The 22,797-nt window shown below is 38.7% G+C and overlaps 1 protein-coding gene and 1 non-coding gene across 12 annotated transcripts in view; both read right to left on the minus strand.

Moving 5' to 3' along the window:
* Positions 1-22,797, minus strand: part of RALGPS1 (Ral GEF with PH domain and SH3 binding motif 1) — a 427,751-nt gene that overhangs the window by 304,717 nt on the left and 100,237 nt on the right. For all 11 annotated transcript variants that reach the window (XM_037798268.1, XM_037798267.1, XM_037798269.1 and 8 more), the window contains one exon: positions 31-81. In XM_037798268.1, coding sequence (XP_037654196.1) covers positions 31-81 — 51 coding nt within the window. The remainder of the gene's footprint in view (positions 1-30; positions 82-22,797) is intronic.
* On the minus strand, positions 5,962-6,125 carry LOC119505813. Its single transcript, XR_005210851.1, has one exon. It is a non-coding gene; the product is annotated as a U1 spliceosomal RNA (small nuclear RNA).

Here is a 22,797-nt window from a genome sequence, read left to right on the forward strand (position 1 = left end):
GTATAGGAGTAAGAGAGACAAAGTACAGACCTCCGGCTGGATGGCTTTAAACACAGGTATGTCCATTAGTGTAATCTGGCTCTGCAAAAACAGAGAATTGGTGTTAGAAAATAGAATAAATAAAAGATAATCTTCATATTACTATAGATCAATACAATGCCATAACACATTCATAAAAGGTATACATTCCCCTTAAAAAATAAGACAGACTAGAGTATAAAATTGGATAATTTTTTAAATATCTGTCCTACATTTTCCCTTTTCATAAATCTTAATCTACACCCTCTTTCTTGAATGTGAGGTGAACTTTCAATTTAATAATTTATAAAAGATGTTTGTAAGATGGGATTAGGAATTAGGCGATCATTTTTATTTTGGACATTTTGGTGCTATTTGAATTTTTGTTTCAAGCATGAATTATTATGTTAATTTTAAAAAGTTCTAGACATATATAAAAAATTAGAATGCTAAGCAGAGACACCATTACTCTAAATTTAAACTAATTTAAAACTGTTTATAGAAAATATACATTTCTTCCACAGCTTATGCCTTCCCTAAATTATACAGTAGAGTTCTTTTCAAGAAGCATACATAGACCAGTGTTGGTCTGTGAACTGTTTTGTTCCACCAGTCCATAACAAGGTAAGTACAGAAACTGATCTCAAGCATTTGGAAATTTTTATAGCAATCTGATACTGCTGCAACACTTTTTTTTTAACACATACCTCCTTCCCCCCTCCCACCATCCCTGGTAACCTCTAATATATTTTCTGTCCCTGCAAATTTGCTATTTCTAGATATCTCTTATAAGTAACATCATGCAATATTTGTCCTTACGTTACTTGCTTATATCACTGAGCTTAATTTTTAAGGTTCTTCCATGTTGCAGCATGTCTCAGAATTTCATTCTTTCTTATGGTTGAATAACATATTCCATTGTATGTATTTACCACCTTTTGTTTATCCATTCATTTGCTGATGGCCCTTGGGTTGTTTCTACCTTTTGGATAACATGAATAATGCTGCTGTAAACATTGATGTACAAATATTTGTTTGAGACTCTGTTTTCACTTTCTTTTGGTATATACCTAGAAGGGGAATTGCCATGTCACATGGTAATCTATATTTAACTTTTTGAGGAACCACCATATTGCTTTACATGGTGGTTGTACCATTTTACATTACCACCAACAATGCAACAGAGTTTCATTATCTCTGCATCCTCTCCAACACTTATTTTCCATTTTTTAAAATAATAGACATCCTTGTGGTTTTGATTTGCATTTCCCTACATACTAATGATGATGAGCACCTTTTCATATGCTTATTGGCCATTTGTATATCTTTAGAAAAATGTCTATTCAAGCCATTGCTCATTTTTAAATTGGGTTGTCTTTTGTTGTTGCTTTGTAAAAGTAAATATTCTAGATATTTAGCCCTTATCCAATATGTGGCTTACAATTATTTTCTCCCATTCTGTATGCTGTCTTTTCACTTTCTTCATAATGTCCTTTAATGCACAAAGTTTTAAATTTTGATGAGGTTGAATTTACCTATTGTTTCTTTTCTTGTTCATGCTTTTGGTGTCATATCTAAGAATTCATTACCAAATCCCAAGTCATAAAGATTTGTCCCTATATTATCTTCTAAGGGTTTTATAGTTTCAGCTCATATACTTAGGTCATGGATCCATTTTGAGTTAATTTTGGTACATGGAGTGAGGGAGGGGTCTAATTTCATTCTTTTGCATGTGGATACAGTTTTCCCACCACCATTTGTAGATGAGACCATTCTTTCCAACATTGCATATACTTAAAACCTTGTCAAAAATCAATTGGCTACCTCTCTCTCTTGGTAAGCCAACTGGGCAGGTGAACTCACTGCCCTCCCCCCTACTTGGGACCTGACTCCCAGGGGTATAAATCTCCCTGCCAATGCAGGATATGACTCCTGGGGATGAATCTGGACCAGGCATTGTGGGACTGAGAACATCTTCTTAACCAAAAGAGGGAGTGAAATGAAACAAAATAAAGTTTCATTCACTGAGAGATTTCAAATGGAGTCGAGAGGTCACTCTGGTGCACATTCTTACGCACTATATAGATATCCCTTTTTAGATTTTAGTGTATTGGAATAGCTAGAAGTAAAGACCTAAAACTATCAAAATCCAACCCAGTAGTCTTGACTCTTGAAGACGATCGTGTAACAATGTAGCTTACAAGGGATGACACTGTGATTGTGAAAGCCTTGTGGACTGTACTTCCTTTATCCAATGTATGGATGGATGAGTAGAAAAATGGGGACAGAAACTAAATGAAAAATAGGGTGGGATGGGGGGGATGGTTTGGGTGCTCTCTTTTACTTTTATTTTTTATTCTTATTCTTTCTGGTGTAAGAAAAATGTTCAAAAATAGATTGGGGTGATAAATGCAGAACTATATGATGGCACCATGAACAGTTGATTGTACACCATGGATGATTGTATGGTATATGACCATATCACAATAAAACTGAATTTCATTAAAAAAATAGACTGAGGTGATGAATGCACAACTATATGGTAGTACTGTGAACAGGTGATTGTACACCATGGATGACTGTATGGTATGTGAATATATCCATAAAACTGAATTAAAAAAAATCAATTGGCATAAATGTGCAAGTCTATTTCTGGACTTCAGTTCTGTTTCTTTGGTCTGTATGTCTACCCTTATGCTAGTACTACACTGTTTTTGTCACCATGATGAAGTCTAACCAAAAGGTTGTTCCAGAAATGACTTGCCCATGGGTAGTGTTATGGTTGTCGAGACCTCCAGACATGGTGGCTTGTGTGATGGTTCTCAGGGGCGAGGTTTTATTATGAATTAAACTAGCATGTTTTCATTTCTCCTGGGTAAATACTTAGAAGAGTAATTACTGGGTAATAGGACTGTCCACTTTTCTAAAAATGAATCCAAAAGAGCAATGAGCTTCTCCTGCAAATTTTAAAGCCATGGCTCATAGAAGGAACAAGAACAGAAAGAGCAAAAGAGACTTCAAAAAAAAAAAAAAAAAATAGAGACATAACAAATGGATGCCTATCCTTACTCCTCCTACAAATACATAGAAATATCATCTACAATTTAATGAAACTTCTTAAAAAGTGTCAAGTTCAAAGGAAAAGACAGAGGGAAAATTCTGAATCCAGAAACTCAGAGATGATTCAAAGCAGCTTCTCTAAGTGACCTTGTTTCCAAAGCAAGTTAATACTGAGTCCACTCTGTGTATGACTTGTTTTACTGAGATCATTTGCTGGCAGCTGAGGATAAAGCAAATTTCAAGTTAACTTTTCTTCAGGCAACTTTATTAAGGGAGTTCCAATACATAGGTATGAGGAATGAAATACTTCGTATTATTCTGAAAACACTAGCACCTTCCTTGAAGTGAGCTGCAAGTGACTGACACCATCTCACAGGGGATTGCAATACGGACATTTTAAATAATAGAAACAACAAATCTCCATAATGATTTTGCCTATTGGAGCCTCTAAGAAAAGGAAGAAAAAGGAGATTCTCTACATGGAGATATCCCTTTGGAGATTTAAAAAGTGATTATCTCACTTTACACCAAAATCAAGCAACAAAAGAAAAAACTTGGTAAGTTGGAATTCATCAAAAATCAAAATTAAAACTTTTGTACATCAAAGGGCATTATCAGGAAAGTGAAAAGGCAACCTTGTAGGGAGAAATACTTTCATATCATATATTTGTGTTCCAGTTTGCTAATGCTGCCATTATGCAAAATACCAGAAATGGATTGGTTTTTATAAAGGGGGTTATTTGGCAACAAATTTACAGTTCTAAGACCACAGAAGTGTCCAGACTAAGGCATCAACAAGAAGATACCTTCACTAAAGAATGGCCAATGGTGCCTGGAACACTTCTGTCAGCAGCTGGGAAGGCACATGGCTGGCATCTGCTGGTCCGTTGCTTCTGGGTTGTGTTTCTAAAATAGCTTTCTCCAAAATGTTTCTGGGCTTCTATCTTCAATTCTCTCTCTCAGCAAATGTGCGTCCTTGCTTCTTTTTGCAGGGTGTTTCTCTTTAAGCATCTGGGGATCCCCTCTTAGCTTCTCTGGGGCATCTCTGGCCTTCATCTCTTAGCTTAGCATCTCCAAACATCCTTCTGTCTGTATCTCCAAACATCTCCAAGTATCAGCATCAGTTTCAGCTCTCAGATATCTTAAATACTCCAATGAACTAATCAAGACCACCCTGAATGGGCTGATCCACACCTCCATGGAAATAATTTAATCAGAGTTCTCACCCACAGTTGAGTGGGTCACATCTCCATGAAAACATTCAATCAAAAGGTCACACCCTAATCAAGACTAATAGGTCTGGCCCCACAAGATTACATTAAAGAACATGGCTTTTTGGGGTTCCATAACAGTTTCAAACTGGCACAATCTGACAAGGACTTAATATCCAGAATATACAAATAACTCCTACAATTTAACAACAAAAAAACATACAACCCAATTAAAAATAGGCAAAGGACTTGAATAGACATTTCTCCAAAGAAGCTTTACAAATGGCCCATAAGCACAAAAAAAGGTGCTCAATATCATTAACCATTAGGGAAATGCAAATCAAAACCACAATAAGACGCCACTTCACTAGGATGGCTACTATTAAAAAATGGAAATTAACAAGTTTTGGCAAGGATGCAGAGAAATAGGAACCCTTGTACAATGTTGATGGGAATGTAAAATGGCAAAGCCTCTGCGGAATACACTTTGGTGTTTCCTCAGAAAGTGAAACATAGGGACTTGTACAGATACTTGTACACCAATGTCCATAGCAGCATTATGCACAATAGCCAAAAGATGGAAGCAACCCAAGTGTCTGTCCATCAACAGATTACTGGATAACAAAATGTGGTATATAGATACAATGGAGTATTTTTCAGAAATGAAAGTTCTGATACATGCTACAACATGGATGAACCTTGAAGACATAATGCTGAGTGAAATAAGCTAGACACGAAAAGACAGATATTGTATGATTTCACTCACATGAAATAACTTGAACATGCAAATTCACAGAGACAGAAAGTAGCTTACAGATTACCAGGGGTGAGGATGGGGAGGGGTAATGGGGAATTAATGCTTAGTGGGTAAAGAGTTTCTGTTCAGAGTGGTGGAAAAATTTTGGTAATGGATGGTGGTGGTGATAGCACAACACTGTGAATGCAGTTAAAAACACTGACTTGTATTCTTGAAAGTGGTTAAATGGAAAATTTTGTTGTATATGTGTCAGCACAATAAAAATTTTAAAAACAAAAACAAAAATTTTGCTCCATCTAACTTCTGATTCTGCTTGAGTTGTGTTTATTTCCAAAAAAATATAACTGCAAACACCTGAAAAGAATCTCAACCATTGCCCCCTCACTCAGTGGTGAACCACAAAGTCCCAAGCCAATAAAATAGCGAGAACCCATCTCAATGCTAACCTCAAGTTCCTGCCTTACCACAGCCGGGAAAGCCCCCTTCCCAGAGCATGCTCACTTAGCGCCCACCCTGACTTGACTTTACCTTTGCTGATTACAATAGTAAAATCTCCATCTCTGGAAGGGATCTAGATGCCATTTTCTGAACATGTGATAACATGGCCAGGGACTATGCATGCTCAAAACCAATTCTTCAGAGATCCCCTTGAATTCTTTGAAAATTCCCATGCCCACCTGCACCACCCACCTGCATGTACATCCCCAGACCCCCCATAAAAGAGCCATGCACACCTTCCTTCAGTGAGAAGGTGCCTTTAGGACACAAGTGCACCCTTCTCCATTCTTTGACCAAAGAATAAATTTCTGCTTTGCTTTACCAAATCTGGTTTCATTCTATTGATGTGAGCGACACGATACAGGAAACCCATTTTGGGGGTATGGCACAAAGAGGGTCAGTAACATTATTTTTCCCCAGGGGAGAGTGTGAACACAGTCCCCCACTACCACAAATTATGTAGTCAAGTTTCCCACATTTGGGGAAGTCACAGGAGTCAGCACATCTGGAGTGCAATGGATAAGCCTTGCTCTGGAAAAACCAACTACGTGATCATGGTATCTCCCCTGTCAGGTAAGTATGGTCAGTAACATTTTGATTATTGTAGCTCTGCAATACAATTTGAAATCAGGAAGTGTGCATCCTCCAACTTTGTCCTTTTTTCAAAATTGTTTTGGCTAATCAGGGCTGTTTTAGTTTCCTAAGCTGCTCAAAGCAGATAACATGAAATGGGTTGGCTTTAAACAATGGGAATTTATTAGCTTATGGTTTGAGGCTGTAAGCATGTCCAAATCAAGGCATCATCAAGAAGGCATCAGAAGATGCTTTCTTCCTGAAGACTAGCTGCCAGTGATCCTTGGCTCCTCTGCCACTTGGCAAGGCACATGGCAGCATCTGCCAGTCTCTCCCTTCTCTCCTGGGTTTCTTTGATTTAAGCTTCTTGCTTCCATGGCTTTCTCTCTGTGTCTGAATTTCATTCTCTTATAATGGACTCAAGTTAGAAGATTAAGACCCATTCAGATCGAGGTGGGCCACACCTTAACTGAAGTAGCATCATCAAAAGATCCTACTTACAATGGATTTATACCCACAGGAATGGACTAGATTTAAGAACATGGTTTTTTGGGGTACATATAGTTTCAAACCACCACAGGGGCCCCCTTGCAGTTCCATAGAAATTTGAGAATCAGTTTTTCCATTTCTGCAAAAACGGCTGCTGGAATTTTGATAGGGAATACACTGAGTTTGTAGATCATTTAGGATAATACTGACATCTTAACAATATTAAGTTTTCCCAGCTATGAACATGGAATGTCTTGCCATTTATTTAGGTCCTCTTTAATTTCTTTCAGCAGTGTTTTGCAGTTGTCAGTGTATGTCTGTTATATCTTTGGTTAAATTTATTCCTAGATATTTTATTCTTTTAAATGCTATTGTAAATAGATTTGTTTTTTTACTTTCCTCCCTGGATTGTTTATTGATAATGCACAAAAACACAACTGGTTTCTGTGTATTGATCTTATACCCCCCAACTTGGCGGAAATTATTTATTAGCTCTAGTAGTTTTTTTGTGGATTTCTTTGGATTTTCTATATATAAGATCCTGTCATCCACAAATAGAGATAGTTTCACTTCTTCCTTCCCAATTTGGATACCTTTTCTTTCTTTTTCTTGCCTAATTGCTCTGGTTAGAACTTCTAGTACAATATTGAATAGCACTTGTGAAACTGGGCATTATTGTCTTGTTCCTGATCTTAAAGGGAAGGCTTTAAGTCCATTAGCTGGGTGTGAGATCTTTATAGAGGGAGCTGCTGCCAGTCTGAACTGGAGGGGACAGACAAGGAATAAATTGAAGGAAAAATTTCTTCAAAGAGCCATGGAGGTTGAGGTCTGAAGTCAAGAGGTCTTGGGCTGAGAGAGTGAAATGACTCACAAGAATGGAAAGGGAGAGAACCTAAGATGGTGACTAGATGAGACAGGGCAAAAAACCACCTCCAAGAAAAATACTAGATAAAAACCAGAAAGTGACCCAGAATACCAGTTCCAGCATAGCACCAGCCAGACAAGGTCTGCTAAATCCACAGGGAATGTGCATTTGGTGAAACCAGGAGCCTGCATTCTGAAAGGAGTGAGTGAGCCAGCTGAAAGTCCGGCGGCCATGCTGTGGTGTTGGGAAACCCGGGAGCAGCTGCAGATACGACAGGGAGAGCCGTGCAGTGAAGCACGGCAGAAGCGGGTTGGGCTAACGCCTCGGTGTCTGGCGTGCAGGATACCCCTTCCTACACGCACTGCTGATGTCTCGAGACCAGGGGAGCAGAGGGGAGCCAAAAGGAGAAAAAAACTGCATTACTTGCAGCCATCTCCCCAGTGGGCGGGGGACACTCCTGCCTGGGGCCGGACCCACAGCCCAGTGCCGCGCCAAGAAACCCAGTGTGACGGGCAGTCTTTCCTGCAGCACTGCACACATGCCACAATATCGGCCGTGGACAGTGACCTTTAATGTGTCCACGGCTGATTGTCCCGGAGCTGGGAGAGCGGAGCTGTGTGAAAAGGGGGAAGTTAAGGCATCCCATTCAGCCATCTTTGAAGTGGGCTGGGAGAGCCCCTGCACGGCCCGGCGGACCAGGGCTTCCCTGGCGGGTCAGTGCGCACTTGTGACGTGGTACGGCCTCCCTCAGCAGAGGTCCTGGAAGAGCATAGCTGGGAAGGGGGAACCACTCAGAAATCCCAGGGACCATACACGAATACCAAGGAGTTGGGGATCAGAGGCAGAGACAATCTGTGGCAAGCCTGAAAGGAAGGCTTAGGCTCCTACAACAGCCTTAAATCTCCGGGAACACCTGGGAGGTTTGATTATTAAAGCTGCCCTGCCTCCCTAACCACCCAGACACATGCCCCACACTCAGGGCGGACAGCACAAACAACACACCCAAATTTAGTACACCAATTGAACTGCACAAGAATCAGATCCCCACACACCACAAAGACAAAGTTGGGGAGAATTGACTTGAGGGGAATAGGTGACTCAAGGACACCATCTGCTGGTTAGTTAGAGAAAGTGTATGCCACCAAGCTGCAGCTCTGACAAATTAGAGATCAAGTAAAGCAAATGCCAAGAGGCCAAAAACAACAGAAAATCTTAAAGCATATGATAAAATGAGATGATATGGAGAAACCAAACCCAAACACCCAAATCAAAAGATCAGAAGACACACAGTACTTGGCAGAATTAATCAAATAACTACAGAAAGGCAACAAGAGCACGGCACAGAATATAAAGGACATGAAGAAGAGCATGGCACAGGATATAAAGGACATAAAGAAGACCCTAGAAGAGCATAAAGAAGAAATTGCAAGAGTAAATAAAAAATAGAAGATCTTATGTATATAAAAGAAACTGTAGGCCAAATTAAAAAGACTCTGGATACTCATAATACAAGATTAGAGGAAGTTGAACAACAACTCAGCCTCCTCGAGGACCACAGAACAGAAAATGAAAGAACAAAAGAAAGAATGGGGAAAAAAATTGAAAAAATCAAAAAGGATCTGAGGAATATGATAGATAAAATAAAACGTCCAAGTTTAAGACTCATTGGTATCCCAGAAGGGGAAAAAAAGGGTAAAGGTCTAGAAAGAGTATTCAAAGACATTGTTGGGGAAAACTTCCCCAACCTTATACACAATATAAAAAACAAAGCATAAATGCCTACTGAACTCCAAATAGAATAAATCCAAATAAATCCACTCCAAAACATATTCTGATCAGACTGTCAAATACTGAAGAGAAGGAGCAAGTTCTGAAAGCAGCAAGAGAAAAGCAATTCACCACATACAAAGGAAACAACACAAGACTAAGTAGTGACTACTCAGTGGCCACCATGGAGGTGAGAAGCCAGTGGCAAGACATATTTAAAATTCTGAGAGAGAAAAATTTCAACCAAGAATACTTTATCCAGCAAACACTCCTTCAAATTTGAGGGAGAGCTTAAATTTTTCACAGAAACAAATGCCGAAAGATTTTGCCAATAAAAGACCTGCCCTACTTCAGATACTAAAGGGAGCCCTACCAACAGAGAAACAAAGAAAGGAAAGAGAGATATAGAGAAGTTTAACAGACATATATAGAATATTTCATCCCAGGTCACTAGGACACACACATTCTTCTCTAGTGATCATGGATCTTTCTCCAGAATGGACCGTATGCTGGAACATACCTCAATAAATAAAAAAAAAAAAAAATGAATTTATTCAAAGCACATTCTCTGATCACAATGGAATACAAATAGAAGTCAATAACCATCAGAGACTTGGAGAAATCACAAACACCTGGAGGGTAAAAATGAGGGGGAGATCAGAACATTCCCAGATAATCAAAAGCTGAGGAACTTCACCACAAGTAGATCAGTCCTATATGAAATGCTAAAGGGAGTTGAGCAGGCTGAAAGGAAGGGACACTAAACAATTGACTGAAACTACATGAAGAAATAAAGATTACCAGTAAAGATCACATGGTAAATATAAATACCAATACTACTGTATTTTTGATTTGTAACTCCACTATTTACTTCCTACAGGATCTAAAAGACATAAACTGTAATCATAAATCAGTGGTTTTGGACTCAGGGTAAAATATGTAATTTTTGACAAGAACTACAAAAAGGTGGGGAAATGAGGGAGTATAGGAACACAGTTTATGTGTCATATTGAAGTTAAGTTGGTATCAAAGAAAAACAAGATTGTTATAGATTTAAGATGTTAAATTTAAGCCCCACAGTAAACACAAAGAAAGTATCAGAGAATTTGACCACAGAGATGAAAAGTAGAGTAGGGGTCCTGAGAAGTGGGGGAAGGGGCAATGGGGAGTTAAGAAACGAGTGTGGGGTTTCTGTTTGGGGTGAAGGGAAACTTCTAGAAATGGATGGTGGGAAGGCGATAGCATTGCAACATTCTAAATGTGATTAATCCCACTAATGGAAAGCTAGGGAGGAGGTGGAATGGGAAGATTTAGGCTGTATATAGGTTTCCACAATTGAAAAAAAAAAAACACCATCTAAATAGATGACAATTAAATGCCAAGGATGATCCTGGATGGGATCTGAGGATGGAGGAGAGGAGGCTCAAAAGGACACAGATGGGACATAAGAAAAAAAAAAGGAAATATAGAATGTAAGCTTTGTATCAATGTTGAATTTCTTGAACGTCTTAGCTGCGCTTAATGGGATTGCATAAAAGAATGTTCTTGTCCTTTGGAAAGGCATATGTGAATTACATTGTTTGTTCAAAGATGTGTGCAGCTTGCTCTCATATGTTCAGAGGACAGAGCAATAGATGATGGATGATAGATAGGGAGGGAGGGAAAAAGGGAGGGAAAGAAAGAAATGGTGGTGTGACAGGACATTAAAGTTGGTGGATCAGGGTATTGGGGAGGGGGGTCGGGGTATGCTGGAGTTCTGTGTTTGGAGTTTGTATTGTTTTTGCAACTGTTCCTGTAAGTTAGAATTTATTTCAAAATAAAATTAAAAAAAAAAAAGTCATTCTCAGTTGCTCTCCTTGTGTCTGGGCCTGTGTGGCTCTTTTTAAAGTACTCCACTGATCCAATGAAGACCTATCCTGAATGGGTTGGGGCAACACCTCCATAGAAATATTCCAATGAAAAGTATCGCCCACAGTTGACTGAGTCACATCTCCATGGAAACACTGAACCAATAGGTTCCAACCTAATCAACAGGAATACATCTGCCCCTACAAGACTGCATCAAAGAACATGGCATTTTGGGGGACATAATACATCCAAATCGGCACAGATGCCAAGTAGAGTCAAGAGGCTATCCTGGAAGTTTCTCTTATGCAAGCTCCAGCTAGACATCCCAAATGGCCACAGAACGCCATGCCCTTACCAAAAGTAGTCCCCAAATACCTAGGTCCCTACTGAGATTCTATAAAAGATTCACTCACTAAGTTTTATCTTTCAGAAACTTAAATCCACCAGATTTTTCCTATACCAGACAAGTCCTAAAACCCAGAGGCAACAGCCTCTTTAAGATCAACTATCAGATGCAGCCCCTTCCCTATACTTCCCTATACTGTCCCTTTTTTTTCCCTTAGTCCCAACTGTGTCCCTTTGAGCCTCCTCTCCTCCATCCTCAGATCCCATTCAGGGTCATCCTTGGCATTTAATTGTCATCTATTTAGACTTTCAGTATGAACAAGTTAGAGTACTCACTGCCTAGACACCCATGAAGTTTGAGAAAAAGATTAAGTGAGAGGAAGGGGTAGCAAAAAAGAAGATAAGAGTGAACAAAGGTCTATGAACACTGAAACTTTATATAATTATATATATATTTTTTGGGATGCTGCGGTGTTGGAATGGCTGGAAGGAGGTATATGACGTGGTGGAACTGTAGCATATTGCATCTTTGGGATTTGCTCTATAGCTGCTCATTGAATTGTGCCTTAAAGGTCTTGACCTTTCTGTATATATCTTGTATTGCATAATATGGAAAGAACTGAAACTGTGGAACTGTAACCCCTAACAATTTTTGAAATTATCTATATGACTGCTTATTGAGCTGTACATCAAGAGATGACACCCTTCTGTATGTTTGTTATATTTTACAATAACAGAAATGGCTGAAGCTGTGGAACTGTGACCCATGACATTCTTTGAAATTTGCTCCCTAACTACTTGTGAAATCATACTTTGAAAGTTATCACTGTTATGTATATAAGTTAAAAGTTCACAACAACAACAACCAAAAAAAACTGTGGCTTTGGTCTCGGTTACTCTCTCACTGTCCTATCATTGCTCTGGGGGAAGCAAGCTGCCATGTCACAAGCAGGCTCGTGGAGAGGCCTGTGTGAGCAGGGACTGGAGCCTCCTGCCATTAGCCCCATGAGGGAGCTTCTAAGCAGATCCTGACAACCAGTCAAGCTTTCAGATGACCATAGCCCCAGCTGGCATCCTTACTGCAACTTAATAAAAGACCCTAAGCCACAACCACCCATCTATGCTGCCAGATTCCTGCCCCTCAGAAACTATAAGATAATAAATGTTTGCTGTTTTTAAAAAAAAAAAAAATTGGTGAAGGTAACTACATATGTAAATATAAAATCCTGTATTATTGTACTTTGGGTTTATAACTGCCCACTCCCCCACCACCATACAACTTAACAGGCAAATGCATAAAATAACATTTTAAATCTATGTTAATAGGGATACAATATATAAAGATGTAACCTAAGATAGTAACAACATAAAGGGGGAGGAAAAGAGATATATAGAAGTAGAGAATTTGTATACTACAGAAACTACGTTAGTACTAAGTGAACGAGATTATTATTAGTTTAAGATGTAAATGTAATTACAAAGGTAACCACTAAGAAAATAACTAAAAAATACAGAGAAAAGAAAAAAAGAAGGGAATCAAAATGGTACACTACCAAAAAAGCACCAAAACACACACAAACACACACACACAGATACACACACAAAGGCATTAATGGAAAAATTGAAATGGATTTTTAGCTTTTATGCCAAAAGTACAAGCAACAAAAGAAAAAAAATAGATAAAATGGACTTCATCAAAATTAAAAACTTTTTGCATCAAAGGACATTATCAAGAAAGTGAAAAGACAACCTAAAGAATGTGGAAAATATTTGGAAACCACATATCCAGTAACAGTATTATACTCAGAATACATTAAGAACTCCTACAGAGAGGGGCAAGATGGCTAAGTAGTCCCCCTGGAACAACTACAAAAAACCAGAAACAACTAGTAAATAATTCAGAATAACTGCAGGGGGACAAACGAGACCATCCACTCATCATACACCAACCTGAATTGGGAGGAATGCCCGAAAACACAGCATAAAATCTGTAAGTAAAACCTGCGGAACCAAGTCGTGGGACCCCATCCCCCATAGCCCGAGCTGCAAAGCCTCGTGGAGCCAGAGAGAAGCTCTCTCCCAGCAAGCGAATATAGCTCAGCTGAGCTCCAACTGGGGTTTTAAGTAGCGAGTGTGAACTGCTCACTACAGGTACGCATCCCCAAAAAACAGACAGAGGCTTTGGGTGACGACTGACCTGGGAGAGCCGGAGGGTCGCCTTGGACTGGGTCTGAAGGGGACTATCTGTTTCTTTTTCGGCTCAGTGGAGAAAGCCCCAGTCATTTTCAGTTTCCAGGGCTGTGACTTGGGGAAGGGTGGAGATAGCACAAGCAGAGAGCAAGACCATTGAAATTCTAATGACCTCCACCTGGGGGCTCTGTCTTCTCTAGGAGGAAAGGAGTGGGGCCCTTTTCATTCAGAACCAGACCCCAGAGCCTGGGGGAACACGGCCATACCTCCTCACACCAGTCAAGAATTATAGGCTAACAGGCATCACCTGCTGGGCAGAAAAGCACAGTGACCTGAGGCATCACAGGGTGGAGCAATTTTCTAAGACACACCCACAGGGAAACCAGATACTGAGTATTTCTTCCCTCTGGGACCTGAGCCTGTTCTGGTCTGGGAAAACCTGATTTGGATAGCCAAGGAAACCATGCCTAGACAACAGAAAATTACAACCTACACTAAGAAAAACAAAGTTATGGCCCAAAGGAACAAACATACACTTCAACTGAGATACAGGAATTTAAACTAATGCTAAATCAATTAAAAAAGTTTAAGGAAGATGTGGCAAAAGAGATAAAGGCTATAAAGAAAACACTGGGCATACATAAAGCAGAAATCGAAAGTTCAAAAAAACAACTAGCAGAATCTATGGAAATGAAAGGCACAACACAAGAGATGAAAGACACAATGGAAACATACAACAGCAGATCTCAAGAGGCAGAAGAAAACACTCAGGAACTGGAGAACAAAACACCTGAAAGCCTACACTCAAAGGAGCAGATGGAGAAAAGAATGAAAAAATATGAGCAACATCTCTGGGAACTCAAGGATGAAACAAAGTACAATAATGTACGTATCATTGGTGTCCCAGAAGGAGAAGAGAAGGAAAAGGGGGCAGAAGCAATAATAGAGGAACTAATTAATGAAAATTTCCCATCTCTTATGAAAGACATAAAATTACAGATCCAAGAAGCGCAGCATACTCCAAACAGAAGAGATATGAATAGACCTATGCCAAGACACTTAATGATCAGATTATCAAATGTCAAAGACAAAGAGAGAATCCTGAAAGCAGCAAGAGAAAAGCGATCCATTACATACAAAGGAAGCTTAATAAGACTATGTGCGGATCTCTCAGCAGAAACCATGGAGGCAAGAAGGAAGTGGTGTGATATATTTAAGATACTGAAAGAGAAAAACCACCAACCAAGAATCCTGTATCCAGCAAAGCTGTCCTTCAAATATGAGGGAGAGCTCAAAATATTTTCTGACAAACAGACAATGAGAGACTTTGTGAACAAGACACCCGTCCTACAGGAAATACTAAAGGGAGCACTACACGGTGATAGAAGACAGGAGTGCGTGGTTTGGAACACAATTTGGGGAGATGGTAGCACAGCAATGTAAGTACACTGAACAAAGGTAACTATGAATACGGTTGAGAGAGGAAGGTGGGGAGCATGTGAGACACCACAAGAAAGGAGGAAAGATAAAGACTGGGACTGTGTAACTTGGTGAAATCTAGAGTATTCAACAATTGTGATAAAATGTACAAATATGTTCTTTTACAAGGGAGAACAAGCAAATGTCAACCTTGCAAGGTGTTAAAAATGGGGAGGCATTGGGGGAGGGATGCAATCAGCATAAACTAGAGACTGTAACTAATAGAATCATTGTATTATGCTTCCTTTAATGTAACAAAGGTGATATACCAAGGTGAATGCAGATAAGAGGGTGGGACAGGAGAGGCATGTTAGACACTTGACATTGGTGGTATTGTCTGATTCTTTATTCTACTTTGATTTAAGGTTATTTTTCCTTTTGCTGCTTCCTAGCTGTCTTTTTTGTTTCCTCTTTCTTTTGCCTCTCTACCTTCTTTGACTCTCCCTCCTGCCTTGTGGAAGAAATGTAGATGCTCTTATATAGATAATGGTGAAGGTGGTGAACACATAAATGTATGACCATGCAGAAAACCATCGATTATTTACTTGGGATGGAATGTATGATGAGTGAACAAAACCATATTAAAAAAAAATGGGTTGATGACAAAACCTCAAGGGCAATATACTGAGTGAAATAAGCCAGACACATTAGGACAATTATTGCAGGGTCTCACTGATAGGAACTAATTATAATATGTAAACTCATAGACATGAAATATAAGCTACCAAGATATAGGACAAGGCTTAAGAATGGGGAGTGGTTGCTTATTATGAGCAGAATGTTCAATTAGGATGAACTTAAATGTTTGGAAATGAACAGGGGTGTTGGTAGCAAGATGTGAGAATAACTAACAGCACCGAATGGTATGTGAATGAGGTGGAAAGGGGAAGCTCAGAGTCATATATGTTACCAGAAGGAAAGTTGGAGGTCAAAAGATGGGAATGTATAAAACTGAATCCTATGATGGGCAATGTCCACGATCAACTGTACAAATACTAGAAATCGCTTCCATGAACCAGAACAAATGTATGACAATACAATTAGAAGTTAATAATAGAGGGGCATATAGGGAAGAACTATATATCTATTACAAACTATATACTACAGCTAGTAGTATTTCAACATTTTTTCATAAACAGTAACAAATGTACTATATCAATACTACGAGTCAACAATTGAGGGGGGTTGGTTAGGGATAGGGGAGGATTAGAGTTTCCTTTCCTTTTCTTTTATTTTTTTTTTTTTTCATCTTTCACTTTATTTCTTGTCTGGGATAATGAAAAGTTTCTAAAAACTGAACAAAAATTAAGTGGGATGGATGCACAGCTGTATGAGGGTACCCAGGGGCAAGTGATTGTACACTTTGGATCTTTGGATAATTGTATGGTATCTGAACAATCTCAATAAAAATAAAAAAAAAATAAAAAAAATAAAAAACTCCTACAACTCAACAACTAAAAAGCAAACAACTCAATTTAAAAAATGGGCAAAGCAGGGGTATAAATCTCCCTGGCAACATGGACATGACTCCTGGGGATGAGCCTGGACCTGGTTTAGTAGGATTGAGAAAGCCTTCTGGATCAAAAAGGGGAAGAGAAATGAAACAAAATAAAGTTACATTGGCTGAGAGATTTTTTTTTTTTTAATCATCATTTTATTGAGATATATTCACATACCACGCTGTCATACAAAACAAATTGTACTTTCGATTGTTTACAGTACCATTACATAGTTGTACATTCATCACCTAAATCAATCCCTGACACCTTCATTAGCACACACACAAAAATAACAAGAATAATAATTAGAGTGAAAAAGAGCAATTGAAGTAAAAAAGAACACTGGGTACCTTTGTCTGTTTGTTTGCTTCCCCTACTTTTCTACACATCCATCCATAAAGTAGACAAAGTGGAGTTTGGTCCTTATGGCATTCCCAATCCCACTGTCACCCCTCATAAGCTACATTTTTATACAACTGTCTTCGAGATTCATGGGTTCTGGGTTGTAGTTTAATAGTTTCAGGTATCCACCACCAGCTACCCCAATTCTTTAGAACCTAAAAAAGGTTGTCTAAAGTGTGCGTAAGAGTGCCCACCAGAGTGATCTCTCGGCTCGTTTTGGAATCTCTCTGCCACTGAAGCTTATTTCATTTCCTTTCACATCCCCCTTTTGGTCAAGAAGATGTTCTCCATCCCACGATGCCGGGTCTACATTCCTCCCCGGGAGTCATATTCCACGTTGCCAGGGAGATTCACTTCCCTGGGTGTCTGATCCCACGTAGGGGGGAGGGCAGTGATTTCACCTTTCAAGTTGGCTTAGCCAGAGAGAGAGGGCCACATCTGAGCAACAAAGAGGCATTCAGGAGGAGACTCTTAGGCACAAATACAGGGAGGCCTAGCCTCTCCTTTGCAGCAACCGTCTTCCCAAGGGTAAAACTTATGGTAGAGGGCTCAACCCATCAAACCACCAGTCCCCTATGTCTGTGGTCATGTTAGCAACCATGGAGGTGGGGTAGGCGAATACCCCTGCATTCTCCACAGGCTCCTCAAGGGGGCACTACATCTTTTTTTTTTTTCCTTGTTTGTCTTTTTTCTTTTTTTTTTTTTTTTAACTTTCCCTTCTTTTTTAAATCAACTGTATGAAAAAAAAAGTTAAAAAGAAAACAAACATACAATAAAAGAACATTTCAAAGAGACCATAACAAGGGAGTAAGAAAAAGACAACTAACCTAAGATAACTGCTTAACTTCCAACATGTTCCTACTTTACCCCAAGAAAGTTACATAATATACCAACATTTCAGTGAACTTGTTCCTACTACATCCATCAGAAATTAACAGACCATAGTCATTTCTGGGCATCCCCAGAACGTTAAATAGCTTATCTGTTCTTCTTGGATTATTGTTCCCCCTTCCTTAATTGCTCTCTACTGCTAGTTCCCCTACATTCTACATTATAAACCATTTGTTTTACATTTTTCAAAGTTCACATTAGTGGTAGCATATACTATTTCTCTTTTTGTGCCTGGCTTATTTCGCTCAGCATTATGTCTTCAAGGTTCATCCATGTTGTCATATGTTTCACCAGATCGTTCCTTCTTACTGCCGCATAGTATTCCATCGTGTGTATATACCACATTTTATTTATCCACTCATCTGTTGAAGGACATTTGGGTTGTTTCCATCTCTTGGCAATTGTGAATAATGCTGCTATGAACATTGGCGTGCAGATATCTGTTCGTGTCACTGCTTTCCGATCTTCCGGGTATATACCGAGAAGTGCAATCGCTGGATTGAATGGTAGCTCTATCTCTAGTTTTCTAAGGAACTGCCAGACTGACTTCCAGAGTGGCTGAACCATTATACAGTCTCACCAACAATGAATAAGAGTTCCAATTTCTCCACATCCCCTCCAGCATTTGTAGTTTCCTGTTTGTTTAATGGCAGCCATTCTAACCGGTGTTAGATGGTATCTCATTGTGGTCTTAATTTGCATCTCTCTAATAGCTAGTGAAGCTGAACATTTTTTCATGTGTTTCTTGGCCATTTGTATTTCCTCTTCAGAGAACTGTCTTTTCATATCTTTTGCCCATTTTATAATTGGGCTGTCTGTACTATTGTCATTGAGTTGTAGGATTTCTTTGTATATGCAAGATATCAGTCTTTTGTCAGATACATGGTTTCCAAAAATTTTTTCCCATTGAGTTGGCTGCCTCTTTACCTTTTTGAGAAATTCCTTTGAGGTGCAGAAACTTCTAAGCTTGAGGAGTTCCCATTTATCTATTTTCTCTTTTGTTGCTTGTGCTTTGGGTGTAAAGTCTAGGAAGTAGCCTCCTAATACAAGGTCTTGAAGATGTTTTCCTACATTATCTTCTAGGAGTTTTATGGTACTTTCTTTTATATTGAGATCTTTGGTCCATTTTGAGTTAATTTTTGTGTAGGGGGTAAGGTAGGGGTCCTCTTTCATTCTTTTGGATATGGATATCCAACTCTCCCAGCCCCATTTGTTGAAAAGACCATTATGGCTCAGTTCAGTGACTTTGGGGGCCTTATCAAAGATCAGTCGGCCATAGATCTGAGGGTCTATCTCTGAGTTCTCAATTCGATTCCATTGATCTATATGTCTATCTTTGTGCCAGTACCATGCTGTTTTGGCAACTGTGGCTTTATAATAAGCTTCAAAGTCAGGGAGTGTAAGTCCTCCCACTTCGTTTTTCTTTTTTAGAGTGTCTTTAGCAATTCGAGGCATCTTCCCTTTCCAAATAAATTTGATAACTAGCTTTTCCAAGTCTGCAAAGTAGGTTGTTGGAATTTTGATTGGGATTGCATTGAATCTGTAGATGAGTTTGGGTAGAATTGACATCTTAATGACATTTAGCCTTCCTATCCATGAACATGGAATATTTTTCCATCTTTTAAGGTCCCCTTCTATTTCTTTTAGTAGAGTTATGTAGTTTTCTTTGTATAGGTCTTTTACATCTTTGGTTAAGTTTATTCCTAGGTACTTGATTTTTTTAGTTGCTATTGAAAATGGTATCTTTTTCTTGAGTGTCTCTTCAGTTTGTTCATTTCTAGCATATAGAAACATTACTGACTTATGTGCATTAATCTTGTATCCCGCTACTTTGCTAAATTTGTTTATTAGCTCTAGTAGGTGTATCGTTGATTTCTCAGGGTTTTCTAGATATAAGATCATATCATCTGCAAACAATGACAGTTTTACTTCTTCTTTTCCAATTTGGATGCCTTTTATTTCTTTGTCTTGCCGGATTGCCCTGGCTAGCACTTCCAGCACAATGTTGAATAACAGTGGTGACAGCGGGCATCCTTGTCTTGTTCCTGATCTTAGAGGGAAGGCTTTCAGTCTCTATGCTGGCTGTGGGTTTTTCATATATGCTCTTTATCATGTTGAGGAAGTTTCCTTCAATTCCTACCTTTTGAAGTGTTTTTATCAAAAAGGGATGTTGGATTTTGTCAAATGCTTTTTCAGCATCTATTGAGATGATCAATTGATTTTTCCCTTTCAAGTTTTTAATGTGTTGTAATACATTGATTGTTTTTCTTATGTTGAACCATCCTTGCATGCCTGGAATGAACCCCACTTGGTCATGGGGTATGAGTTTTTTAATGTGTCTTTGGATTCGATTTGCAAGTATTTTGTTGAGGATTTTTGCATCTATATTCATTAGGGAGATTGGCCGGTAGTTTTCCTTTTTTGTAGCATCTTTGCCTGGTTTTGGTATTAGATTGATGTTAGCTTCATAAAATGAGTTAGGTAGTGTTCCATTTTTTTCAATGTTTTGAAAGAGTTTGAGTAAGATTGGTGTCAGTTCTTTCTGGAAAGTTTGGTAGAATTCCCCTGTGAAGCCATCTGGCCCTGGGCATTTATTTGTGGGAAGACTTTTGATGACTGATTGGATCTCTTTGCTTGTGATGGGTTGGTTGAGGTCTTCTATTTCTTCTCTGGTCAGTCTAGGTTGTTCATATGTTTCCAGGAAATTGTCCATTTCTTCTACATTATCCAGTTTGTTGCCATACAGTTGTTCATAATATCCTCTTATAATTTTTTTAATTTCTTCAGGATCTGCAGTTATGTCACCTTTTTCATTCATTATTTTGTTTATATGGGTCTTCTCTCTTTTTGATTTTGTCAGTCTAGCTAGGGGCTTGTCAATCTTGTTGATCTTCTCAAAGAACCAACTTTTGGTGATATTTATCCTTTCTATTGTTTTTTTGTTCTCTATGTCATTTATTTCTGCTTTAATCCTTGTTATTTCTTTTCTTGTACTTGGTTTAGGATTGGTTGCTGTTCATTTTCTAGCTTCTTCAGTTGATCCATTAGTTCTTTGATTTTGGCTCTTTCTTCCTTTTTAATATATGCGTTTAGTGCTATAAATTTCCCCCTTAGCACTGCTTTTGCTGCATCCCATAGGTTTTGGTATGTTGTGTTCTCATTTTCATTCGTCTCTATATATTTAGCAATTTCTCTTGCTATTTCTTCTTTAACCCACTGATTGTTTAGGAGTGTGTTGTTTAACCTCCAGGTATTTGTGAATTTTCTAAGTCTCTGATGGTTATTGACTTCTAATTGTATTCCATTGTGGTCAGAGAATGTGCTTTGAATAATTTCAATCTTTTTAAATTTATTGAGGCTTGTTTTATGTCCCAGCATATGATCTATTCTGGAGAAAGTTCCGTGAGCACTAGAAAAGTATGTGTATCCTGGTGATTTGGGATGTAATGTCCTGTAGATGTCTGTTAAATCTAATTCATTTATCAGATTGTTTAGGTTTTCAATTTCCTTATTGGTCTTCTGTCTGGTTGATCTATCTATAGGAGAGAGTGATGTGTTGAAGTCTCCCACAATTATTGTGGAAACATCAATTGCTTCCTTTAGTTTTGCCAGTGTTTCTCTCATGTATTTTGTGGCACCTTGATTGGGTGCATAGACATTTACGATTGTTATTTCTTCTTGCTGAATTGCCCCTTTTATTAGTATGTAGTGGCCTTCTTTGTCTCTCAAAACATCCCTGCATTTGAAGTCTATTTTATCTGAGATTAAAATTGCTACACCTGCTTTCTTTTGGCTGTAGCTTGCATGAAATATTTTTTTCCATCCTTTCACTTTCAGTTTCTTTGTGTCCCTGTGTCTAAGATGAGTCTCTTGTATGCAACATATTGATGGTTCATTTTTTTTGATCCATTCTGTGAATCTATATCTTTTAATTGGGGAGTTTAATCCATTTACATTCAACGTTAAAACCGTGAAGGCATTTCTTGAATCGGCCATCTTATCCTTTGGTTTATGTTTGCCATATTTTTCCCTCTCTCTATTAATATCCTTTATTGTACCCATACCGAATCTCTTTAGTACTGAACCTTTCTCCAAGTCTCTCTGTCCTGTCTTTGTTTCTCTGTCTGTAGGGCTCCCTTTAGTATCTCCAGTAGGGCAGGTCTCTTGTTAGCAAATTCTCTCAGCATTTCTTTGTCTGTGAAAAATTTAAGCTCTCCCTCAAATTTGAAGGAGAGCTTTGCTGGATAAAGTATTCTTGGCTGGAAATTCCTCTCACTCAGAATTTTAAATATATCGTGCCACTGCCTTCTTGCCTCCATGGTGGCTGCTGAGTAGTCACTACTGAGTCTTATGCTGTTTCCTTTGTATGTGGTGAATTGCTTTTCTCTTGCTGCTTTCAGAACTTGCTCCTTCTCTTCTATGTTTGACAGTGTGATCAGTATATGTCTCGGAGTGGGTTTTTTTGGATTTATTCTATTTGGAGTTCGCTGAGCATTTATGATTTGTGTATTTATGTTGTTTAGAAGATTTGGGAAGTTTTCCCCAACAATTTCTTTGAATACTCTTCCTAGACCTTTACCCTTTTCTTCCCCTTCTGGGACACCAATGAGTCTTATATTCGGACGTTTCATATTATCTATCATATCCCTGAGGTCCATTTCGAGTTTTTCAATTTTTTTCCCCATTCTTTCTTTTATGCTTTCATTTTCCATTCTGTCATCTTCCAGGTCACTGATTCGTTGTTCAACTTCCTCTAGTCTTGTACTATGAGTGTCCAGAATCTTTTTAATTTGGTCAACAGTTTCTTTAATTTCCATAAGATCATCCATTTTTTTATTTAGTCTTGCAATGTCTTCTTTATGCTCTTCTAGGGTCTTCTTGATTTCCTTCATATCCCGTACTATG

The sequence above is a fragment of the Choloepus didactylus genome, chromosome 10 (assembly GCF_015220235.1).
Source record: "Choloepus didactylus isolate mChoDid1 chromosome 10, mChoDid1.pri, whole genome shotgun sequence".
NCBI lineage: Eukaryota > Metazoa > Chordata > Mammalia > Pilosa > Megalonychidae > Choloepus > Choloepus didactylus.